Below are 11,786 nucleotides of genomic sequence, written 5' to 3' on the forward strand. Positions count from 1 at the left end.
TATATATTTCTTTTCCACAGGGCATATGAACTATTAAGTCACATTGAATTTATTATAGATCATGTTTGCTATTTGGCAAAATAATTTGAATGATTGGGAACACTATTTTAGGATATGCAACTCTGAAAAATCAACTAGAAAGGAAAATTGAAATATAGTTACTTATAATAAATATCTTAAAAAAAATTCTGCTGTGATTCAAGCATACATGTACATATAAAAGTACAAAATAAAAGTATCAAAATATATACCTCTACGCTAGGTAAACTGTTCATTCTTATGGTTTGTATGTCTATTTCTCTCATATAAGTATATACTTAGATCATGTAATATTCCCTTATTTCATTTTCATTTCAATGTGACGTATTCCTATTCTGTTTGTTTTCCAGCTTCAAATATGTGGATTTTTTCTTATTTCTCTGCCATTTTAATTATTTTGGCAATCTCTGAGATCGACACAATAGCAAAGACGACTCCATACAGCAAATTTACAAAGAAATCTGAGGGAAAAGAAATTCCAAAGGGTCTGAAGCTGGCCAGTGGCCCACCTCCTGAAGAAGAGACTTCCTTCACAGAAATGATTGACATGGCTGCAGCAGCAGAACCAACCACTGACTCCTTGAGCCCGGATTCTGCCTTGGGCACTGCCACCCTCTCTCCCTTTGAAAACGTCTCCCTTGACACGGATGACTTCCTCCCGAATTGCTGCGGCTGTTGTTCACTTATTGTAGGGCAGAAGGGAGAACCCGGAGAGATGGGAAAGCCAGGTACTTTAAGACTTATGAAGTTCAAAGGGTGGAAAGTTCCCAAAGGCTTGTCAGATGACCATGCAAGTGGTGGCGGGTAGAGCTATAATATTGTGACAAATGCATATGAGCTGTGTAGTTCAATGTTATCAGTCACTGTCTAATGTTTGGCTAGTAGTAAACATTAAAATGAGATAAATTGAAGACTTGAGTTAATCAAAGTCGTCGCATTACAGGTGCGCTGTGACCGCACCTGCCCAGTGAGTGCCGTATTGGGCAGTGCAGATATGGAGGTTTTTGTTGGAGGATGCTGGTTAGAACGATGTCAAGGACAGCTAGTTTCAGCCCTGGTGCTGCTGAGGCTTATTGCCAGGACATACTTTTCACTAATAGCTTATTTTAAGTGGAGTGGATGACAGCTTTGCTGCTCGGGAGAATGTGTGCTGGCTGATGGCTTTTTCCAGTGCCATTTGTCATTAAGGTTAGGAACGCGCTGCCTGTGAGGTAGAGGAAGAAGCCTTGGATCCAGTTTGCTTCATTGAGATTCTGAGGCAGCACTGTGGCATTGCCCAGAACGTCTCTCCATTGAACACCGTGATTATGCATTTCAACATTTCTAATGACTTTTATATATCCATAATGAGTACACTCTCAGCTTTATTACAAAACGTTTTGACTTCTACACATTATCCAGCAGAGAGCTAAAGGTAACATTAAGATTAGCAAGTCAGTTTCAAACTCACTATTGCCTGAAACACAAATACACATAAACATTTACTGTGTCTTACCTGTGGTTTTTAAAGTTATAAAATCAGTAATTATGCACCCTTACTGAGCTTTTCATTTGTTTCATGCCATGGTAGTGACCTTTTCAGAAATGTGCTCAGTATTTACGCCCAGTACAAACATTGAGGACAACAGCATTTCAGGGTTGTTAAACAATATTGGAAAGATAATGAGACTAAGGAAATCATGTCTACCGGAACTTTTCCTGTTTCAGCAGCCTGGTAAACTGGGTGGGAGTGTCAGTCGTAAGGGTATGGTCAAGTAGAAACCTGTTTGCTGCCCATCGTCCGGGCACATGTGGCCTGTGACTTCAGGGTCTGTAACATCCCAGTGGTGGATTCGGTTCAGCTGTTTTTGGAGCTCAGCTTTGCCTCTAAACACAGGTGACAAACACTTTGAAGATATGCCACGTGTTTAGCCAGCTAGGAAGACTGTGAGTGTTGTGTAACAGCTCAGAATGTTGGTTTGCCATTGTCTATCTTAGGATACTCTCCTTGTTTAAGTCTCAGTGTCTAAAAAAGTAAATTGAGGTAAGAATAACACTCATGGAATTAAGAGAACTGAATGAGATCTGACACATGACAACTCATTGTGGTGCCTGGAGTAGAGTAAGTGCGTAATAAGCTATTTTCATTCTTTGCGATAAGACTGGTCTCCACAATACTCTGAAGCCAGCGATGGTAGGATCCTGTTTATGAGATTCAGAGGGAACTGTTTTTTCTAGCCTTACCAGTATTTGCCAAACACTACTTATTCCTTTTCTTTTTATTTTAAATTATAAATCTAGTGTAAGAGCAGCATTGAGAAAACTTGAAAAAGGAAAATCAACCTACTCAAACCCAGCTATTTTAATTTTTCTTCATTGTCTTTTGGTCCTTGAGTAAATGAATACACAAAACACACATATTACATTTTGCATCGCCATTGTTACAAAGCATCCAGCTTTACACTGTTTGTGAAGGCAAATGTTTTGAAATATCCATGTCTGCCTAATGGCCAACAAAGGTAAATACTCCATTCTGTTTCTTTCAGAGTTCAGTTATGATAGTAGAAATCTACTATGCGTTAAGCATGGTTAGGTACTTTAAATAACTTCAGATCTTTATGAAACTGTTAAAATATGATTGCATTTCAAGCATCTTACGTTAGAGTTTTTGTGCAGCCCAGAGGCCGCACTACCCGGGAGCACAGAGACAAAAGCCCAGCTCGGTCTGTGAACCTTCAAGCTCCAACACTTCCCATCATGTTCAGCTTTATGATAGTCGTGGCATTCAAACCTACAGGTGCATTCTACCTAGATGAGAGGGACAGCCTTTGTTTCCTTGTGTCGTTGTGTGACCTCCATCAACCTTGCTAGAGCCTTCTCATATCCCTTGATAGTTTAACCATGCACAGTGGAATGTTGCTTACCACCATCACCACTGCTTATAATTTCTCCATTCCTTGGCTTCATGTAAGCTTTGCTTTTCTTACAGGTACATTTAACAAACACTGTTGGTTATTTGGACCTTCGCAAGGCTTCATTTCTATTATCAACCATTTCTTAAATTTTTTCTTCCACAGAAGTACAATTTTCTTTCAAAGAAGAATTCTGTTAATTGCAATTTTCCCATTTTAATTATAGTAATATTATATAATACCATATAATATAGTAATGCTGTAATTTGAGTGCATTTATCAACATAGTTAACTTTTAAGTTGTTAAACTTGAAGGTGGTTGTAGGGCTTGAGAATCATTGTACAGGACTGGGGCTACAGGAAGGATGAGATCCCAAGCTCAGTTGTCCCTGTGGCCCAGAAATTCCTCAGTAAGCAAGAGCAAACAACGGGAAGGAGTCCTGCCTCAGCTGCTGCTTTCCTACCCCTCAATCTCTTCTCTTAGTTGATCAACACTGTTCCTTCAGTTTCCTAAAAACATCATCATTTTTCTATATGTATTTTTCCTGAAATACTTGTCTACCTATTTTTGCTTCCAAAAATCCAGGTCCATTCATTGGGCCTTAGCCTACTGCTATTTTCTCATGGAAGTCTCTGATCTCACAAATATAAATTAGATTCTGTTAGCATAACTTAAAAGCAGGATCTTCTTTTCCCCTTGTATCATTAACAGCAGCGTGGCGATCCCTATTTATCTTGATGGCTACTGGTTCAAATTTTCGTTTCACACATTCTCAGATTCAAGAAGGTAGGGTGTTGGAAAGCTGATGGCTGTGTTTTTCCTGCTTAACAGGCACCTGGTATAAAGAAGATTGCAGAAGTAGCTCCTGAATGAGTGATTATGTGGATAAATGGGAAATTCCAATCCAAAAGTATGATCCACATGAGGTTAAGTGTCAGATAATCATTTTGTTCTTACTGTCTGATATAGTACTGCTTCCCTGAATCATTTGGTCACTGCCATGAGTGCAGTGACAAGTACTAATGGGCTCAATTTATCTATTCAGGTAGGACAGAATTGCAAATCAGACAAAAAGTTTGCCCTTAGAACTCTGTAATAGTTTATCCTCATCTAGATTTTATCATTAGAACATTCATAGTTATTTGTCTTAATAAAATGGTGTTTTTTTTCTTTCTGAATTTTAAAAAGAAGGTTTCTTTTCCTATAATTTTAAAATCAACGCTGTTTTCAGGTCCTAAAGGAGAGGCTGGTGATGTGGGGATCCACGGACCACCTGGAGTGATTGGACCCCAAGGCTCACGGGGCCAGAAAGGAGAGAAGGGTAAGCAAGCCATTTTATTTCATGTTAAAACTCAAGAAATGTCTCGCACTCCTGAACTTGTTGAGTAAATAGTACACTTGTAGATAGATCGATTTTGGAAAATTTAAAGACTTTGTAAAACATATTAAGCTAAATTTGATATATAATTTAATTTCATAAGCAGTCAATAGCAAAATTTTGAACACATACCACAGGCATGCATGAACACGCATGCCTACATGTTCACAGCCTTCTCACTTTCATCTCCTTGCCTGTTAGCCAAGGATGAGAAACCTCAGGGTATATTCTCTGGTCGAGAGTCCTTTTCCTGTAAATTGTCATGCAAGCTCTTTTTTCATGGCACAAATAATTCTTATTTAACTAGAACAGGCAATTTCCATTCAATGTAGGTGGATAATCTTTCCACTAAGGAGATTCCAACAAATATTTTTGGGCCATTCTAAAATCAGAGCCAGTGTCAACAGTGGGAAGGTACATGAATTAAATCTGAAATAATAAAGCATATAAAAATGATCTTGGACATTTGCTTCTGCTTGTCTGGAAACTTAAGGAAATGCACTAGGTATTTACTTATGCCATTATTAAAGAAGAATTTGAGTTACAGATGCTCTCATAGATCTTTTTTCAGTTTAGAAATTCTTCAATTCTACAGATTCATCTATAAAGAATACTTTCCGTCTAAGGAAATCCCTGGTTTTTTAAGTGTTTAAAAGTATTGAGGAAGGTTACAGATTTACTGGGACTTTTAGAAATTGCTCGGTGAATATCGGCAGACTGTAGAAATACCATCCATCGATCATGTTAAATGTTTTAGCCTCCATGTCACATGTCAGAAGACCTAATATCATCTATACATCACCCTCCGCATGGTTGAGGAACTGCCTAACTCATTGCTGGTAGAACATTGAGTGAAGTAATTACTCAAAAAAGATGCTAAGGTAGAAGAGAGCTACTTCACACTTGTCAGTTATGTGATTTTCATTCTTGGAAACATTTAATCCTTTTGTGATTGAATTATGTGAGCAGAAAACCCTATGAAATAAAGATGAGTGATGAACCTCCCCAGTGAGTCATACATTTGGGAGCGAGACTTCAGGAAGTAGAAGAAAAACCAGGGAAGTAGCACAAGATAAGGTTCTTAAAGAATATGCTTTGATGCTTTTGATGAGATCAAAAGTAGAAACTCATTCAACCAATGTCTATAAAGTGGCAACTTCACTTCCCTATTACTTTCAGCCTTGGACTCTGTTAATATTGAATGCTTAAAAAAATGAGCTGAATGACTGCATTCCAGTTAAGCACTACCTGACTGAGTAAATCTATTACAACGCTTGAACTCCTTACATGAACTTGAGAGGTGGTTAACTGTGTGGTGAAGGTCAGAATTTGATATTTGGCGAGGACTGGATTTGTCCTTCATGTCCATTTTGAGGTTTCATTTTTCTGTATTTCGATATTTTCTTGATGTCTGACTGGCTAATTTCCAAATTTTGTGTTTCAGTAGAGTGATAATGGAGGAAGTAGCTACTTAGAGAACTCCACTGAGCAGCCAGTGGTGGGATATCCTAGCTGGTCTTGGGGAATGGGGGAGGGTCTGCGTTTTTGATTTTGGATTTTCCTTCACTTAATAAGAAGTGGAACAGGAAATGTTAACATTGAAATAATATAGTTGGTAAATCAATGCCAATCAAAGTGAAAATCAGACAGATTGACTTTATAAAATTTTTGAATTGTTTTCAAACCTAGATTTCTTCTGTGACAGTAGTGGTGATAAAAATTTCTACTGTTTCTTGACTGGAGAAGAGGTACCATACACTTTTGTAAATTTATAGTATTTTATTTGATGTAGTATGTTCTGGTAGATGAGTCCCGTTAGTTGTTATTACCATTAACATTGTTATTTACAATTGCAAATATAAAGGATGGGTTAGGTCTCATTAAAAATAATAAGTTTTATAACATTATAGCAAGTGTCTAAAAACCTGGTTCTTCCAGTATGGTTTTAAATATGAATTATCACAATTCCATACTATGTCCAAAAAGTGAAAAAATTATTAAGTGTAAACTGAAAATTAGCTTTTTCTGCTGCTTTATGTTAAGGACAGTCTTTCCTGGGTGGGTGTTTGTAATACCATGTCTAGTCAATTGCAGAATTTTGTGTTTTGTGTTGAAATTGGACATGTTTGGATAAATGGTGTGATTCAAAATTCATAACAGGAAATACATGAATGCATCAGACACAGTGTGAACAGGATGTCACAGGCTTTAGGGGACGTTTGAGGAGTCGCGGGAGTGCAGATAACAACGATGAGTTTTGTTTGAAGAAACTAGTACAATATATTTTTCTTTTTTACATTTTTTTGCCTTTAGAGAATTCGGTTAAAGGAAATACTGGAGTGCAAGGTGGTTGCCAAAGAGATGATAGATACAGCATAAAGAAATACATTAGAATGACACCCCCTTATGGCTTAATTGGCTAATCCTCCACCAACAAGTGCCAGCATCCCATTTGATGTCCTGGCTGCGGCACTTCTCATCCAGCTCCCTGATTGTGACCTGGGAAAGCAGAGGAGGATGCCAAAAACCTTTAGTGCCTATATTTAGGTGGGAGACCAAGAAGAAGCTCTGACTCCTGATTTCAGATCGGCTCAGCTCTGGCTGTTTTGTGGCCATTTGGGGAGTAAATCAACAGATGAAAGATTTTTCTCTCTGTTCTTTCTGTAAATCTGCCTTTCCAACAAAAGGAAGTTAATTTTTAAAAATACAGCGATAAAAAAGTTAATTTTGGTATCATTTTAGGACTTAAAGGAGAACGTGGGGACCAAGGAGCAAGTGGAATTCCCGGATATCCTGGGAAACCTGGTGAACAAGGTAAATGCAGACTGTCCACTGGGGTTGTTGTGTGGGTTTTAGAGCGGTCCATCCCCTTCGCTTTGTGTTTGCAATTATCAGAAAGGTGAGGGAAATATTGATTTCATCATTCTTCTAACCATTCAATGTCCTGACTGAATGAAGTGTGACTAGCCCTGCCCAGAATTTTGGGAACAAGGTACAAGGATCTGAGCCCTGCTTTGTTTCCCAGTTGTCAGCTGTTGTTTCTTGGAAGCATTCTGAGCGTGTGGGATCCCAGTAATGACTCCTGGTAGGGAGCTCTGTTGGCATAGCCATTACCAAGGCAGGAGCCAGGTGGCCCCATCCCAAAGGTGGTCATTTACTGCTTGAACCCTGGAGTAGTACTATACAGTTTCCAGTGGATGTGATCCTTCAACATCATTCTAATTTTCCATTTCAGGTGGATTTGGTCCTAAGGGGGAGAAAGGAAATGCTGGCCTGGCAGGAGTCAAAGGGCAAAAAGGCTCCAAGGGGGACCCATGTGGGAACAGCACCAAAGGCGACAGAGGAGAGCCAGGGACCCAGGGCTCACCTGGCACAGAGGGGAGGCCTGGCGCCAAGGGCGAGAAGGGAGAGAGGGGAGAGAAGGGGCAAAAGGGAGAGGAGGGGCTGAAAGGAGACAGAGGCAGAGAGGGCAGCAGCGGCCTGCCTGGGGCCAAAGGTGAGCCAGGGGTTAAGGGAGAAAAAGGGGAATCAGGACCTCCTGGTCTCCTGGGCCCTGCTGGACCAAAGGGTGACCTTGGGAGCAAAGGGACCCGAGGTCCTGTGGGTAAGAAGGGCTCTCGGGGCTTCAAGGGCTCCAAGGGGGAGATGGGCAGAATGCCACGCTCTGCGTTCAGCGCTGCTTTATCCAGGCCTTTTCCTCCTCCCAACGCCCCTATCAAATTCAACAAGGTCCTCTATAATGACCAAGGGGATTACAACCCCATCACCGGGAAATTTAACTGCAGTATTCCTGGAACATATGTTTTCTCTTACCACGTCACTGTGCGGGGTAGACCCGCCCGAATTTGCCTCGTGGCTGGGAACAAGAGGCAGTTCAAGACCAGGGAAACTCTCTATGGGCAGGAGATAGACCAAGCCTCTCTCCTCATCATCCTGAAATTAAGTGTGGGAGACCAAGTGTGGTTGGAAGTGTCGAAGGACTGGAATGGGATGTATGTCAGTGCTGAGGACAACTGCATTTTTACTGGGTTCCTTTTGTACCCAGAGGAAACTCTTGGCGTTCCACCATAAGCTTAAATTTTGAACATTTTAGTATGATTTTACTGGAGTAAGTCCATTAATATAGAGTAGTGCTATTAAAAACTTCAATTTTTAGATGATTGTAAGCCTGATATAGAAAAATGAGATAATTATATCCCAGGGGACAACCATTATTCCTATTTTAAGGTATCTCCTTTAAAAGTATTTATGTGTTTGAGAACATGGGTGTATCAACTTTGCAACTTACTTCATTTATGTTACTGCAATATCACCCAGGCCATTTAGACAATAATATTTGCTTATAAAATATGATTGAGTCTTACAATTAATAAATGTATTCTTCTAGAATCTTCTGCGTCTCATGTGCACGTGTTGTTTCTGTCTGTGAGTGTAAGGCTACATACATGTCAACACACCACAAGCCCAGGTCCTCTCTCCAAGTTCCCCATTCTCCTGGGAGGATTTTCTTGAAAAGTACAAATATTCTCATGGTATCTTAATCTGTATATAATGTTGGTTTATGAAATGTGGAGTTTTGTGTTGGGTAAAATGAAAAAAGAGTTGCTCAACATATTGCTCGGTCACAGGAAACACAACCATTCATCAAATCACTGTGCTTAGAAGGAATGAAAGTTTCTGAAAGCTTCAAGAATAAAATGAGATCATTGATCTAATTTTTGGCTGTTTCTTCAAGGAAGACTATATAACTAGAATGAATGCTTAGCCGTCCTTATTACAATCACTAAAATACTTTCAGCTATTTTGTGATAACATTGCTGTAGTGGGTGGGGGTTGGAAACTCATTTACAATGAGCTTAGCAACTATGAAGATTTGATACTCTAGTGATCGCACTCTCTAAAAAGCAACCTGGTAGAATCCAAAATGAATTTGGTTCTGTGAAGATAGTTAAATAGATTTGCTCATCTGGGTTTTCCAAGAAAGGAAGTGGGTATTGGGGAACTTTGTGATCATGTTCTACCAACTGTGACAAATTTTTGCTTCTGAGTTTCTTGTCGATTTATTTAGTAGATGTCTCCCAAACTCTGTACAAGGTGTACATTTTTGGAAGTATTTGTAAACCACTAGAAGCAGATTGTTTTTGGCATCAAGCAAATATGGGACATGCTGTATTCTACAGTTCCCTTATTACTAATCATAAAGCACATTAGTGTAACTTCTGAAACTTGTACAGAAAAGAAGTCATTTTACTTTGGTGTTTAATCCAAGAATCCAAAGGTTATTTTGGGTGTAGAACTCATCAAGAAACGTTCCCTGAAACAGCTTTCTGTGGGATGTTGATTTGGGAAAGGTTGCGTTAGTTTCTCACCCAAAGATCACAGAGTAGTCTGGGGAGAATTTCATTGCCAACATTTCTCACTCCCTTCAGCAGTTCTTCCCTGGTTTAGATTCCAGTGTTGCTGTAACTGTGTTTCTATTTGTCAGAGTAAAAATAAGACAATGTGCAAATGATTATTTGAGATTTATTTTATTCATAAGACAGAGTTACAAAGAGGAGGAGACAGAGAGGGCTTTCATCCAGGGGCTCAGGCTCCAGAGGTTCATGCTGGCCAGTGCCGGGCCAGGCCAAAGAAAGGATCCAGGAGCTTCTTCCAGGTCTCTCACATGGCTGCAGGGATCCAAGAATTAGGTCATCTTTGGCTGGTTTCCCAGGCACCTTATCAGAGAGCTGAATTAACAGAGGGGCAGCCAGGATTTGAATCAGTGTTCATATGGTGCTGCAGGTGGCGGGGTTACCCACAATACCAGCCTAGGAAGTGATTTTCCTTTTGCTGGCTTATGTCCCAGGTGACTGTAATGAGTTGGTCTGGGTCGGACTGAAGCCAGGAGCTTCTTCCATGTCTCCAGCATGAGTGGCACAGGCCCAAGTGCCTGGCCATCTTCTGCTGCTTTTCTCAGGCCATTCACAGGGAACTGGATTGGAAACGGAGGAGATGAGAATCCAGTTGGTACCCACATGAGATGCTGATATCAGAGGCAGTGGCTTTATCTTCCACATCACAAAGCCTGACCCTGAATGGTGTCTTAATTGTTAGATCAAATCCCTACCACATTTTTTCATCTCCACAATTTGTTTAGAACAAACTGCGGAGACTGCTAACTGATCGACCTAGCCTGATGAAGGAAAAATTATCAAAAATATCATATGTCTGGGCGTTCTATTAGTAGAAAGGTAACAACTGATGAAGACAAGACACCAATTCATAAATTACTCTGTGTATCTCACAGGTCTTATTTTTAAACTTAATTTAAAAATATATAACATTTTTATAAAAAAGTTTTTCACACATTTTCTGTTCTATCTACAGTTTGTCAAATTAGATCCACCATTATTGAGTTATTATATTTCCTGGAGATTTTTTTAAAGGTTTATTTATTTTTATTGGAAAGGCATGTTTATAGAGAGAAGGAAGAACACAGAAGAAGATCATCTGTCTGTTGGTTCACTCCCTAGTCTACTACAAGGGTCAGAGCTGAGCCCATCTGAAACCAGGAGCCTCCTCCGGGTCTCTCACATGGGTGCATGGTCCCAAGGACTTGGACCGCCCTCTGCTGCTTTCCCAGGATACAAGCAGAGAATTGAAAGGGAAGTGGAACTGCCAGGATATGAACCAGTGCCCATATGGGATCCCAGCGCTTGCAAGGCAAGGATTTAGCCACTAAGCCATCACACCAGGACCTTCTTGGCGAAGTTTAAAAATTGATTTCAAGGAAAAGTTTTGATCAGCTGAATTGGTAGCATAGCCTCTAGTGTAGACATTATAGCAAAATATTTAAATTTCACCGTAAAAATCTGTGATCAGTTACTTGTCAATTTACTATTTCTTAATGCTGTAGAATATAATTTAATCACACATTTCCTTCCTGGACTTGCATAATTATGAATTTAAGAGTGGTATGAATTAATATTGAATGATATTGTTTAGCCATTGTGTGCCACTATTGAAAATGCCATAAAATTTATAAATCAAGACAAATAAAATTAAACACAAAGAAAAGTAAAACAATGGGTTCTCAGAACAACTGAGTTATAATCCTTTGTGACTTATGGTATTTGTATTCTTTAAGAGGAAGGACTGGATAAATTACATTACCCTTAATTCAAGGTTCCCATGGATCAACTCCTCCTACTCCCATCTTCCAAACGGTGACCTTACCCACACTTGCAGCAGTGTAACCCACTAATTTGGATGGAATTGGAGGTAGTATATTTTCATTTGATGGGCATAAGGTAAAGGACCTGGATAAAGTTTCTTTGAGCACCTGAAAAATGTTAGTCCCTGTAACATGAGTTTAAGTTTGCAGCTTGCGATATACCATAATTGAGCTCCCATAGCCAATAAAGTTTCCCTGGGTACTGTAATAAACTTGTATGTTGTGTGTTTGTCTTCTCTAGAATTCTCTAAAGCATAGACC

At 39.6% G+C, this 11,786-nt stretch overlaps 1 protein-coding gene across 1 annotated transcript; it reads left to right on the forward strand.

The window, feature by feature from the left end:
- Positions 1 to 397: 397 nt before the first annotated feature.
- On the forward strand, positions 398 to 8,380 carry OTOL1 (otolin 1). Its single transcript, XM_004598340.2, has 4 exons — positions 398 to 767; positions 4,163 to 4,252; positions 7,052 to 7,123; positions 7,545 to 8,380. Exons 1-4 carry the CDS (start codon positions 398 to 400, stop codon positions 8,378 to 8,380), a joined length of 1,368 nt encoding a protein of 455 aa, XP_004598397.2.
- The last annotated feature ends 3,406 nt before the right edge of the window (positions 8,381 to 11,786 follow it).

This window comes from Ochotona princeps, chromosome 3, assembly GCF_030435755.1.
Source record: "Ochotona princeps isolate mOchPri1 chromosome 3, mOchPri1.hap1, whole genome shotgun sequence".
Taxonomy (NCBI): domain Eukaryota; kingdom Metazoa; phylum Chordata; class Mammalia; order Lagomorpha; family Ochotonidae; genus Ochotona; species Ochotona princeps.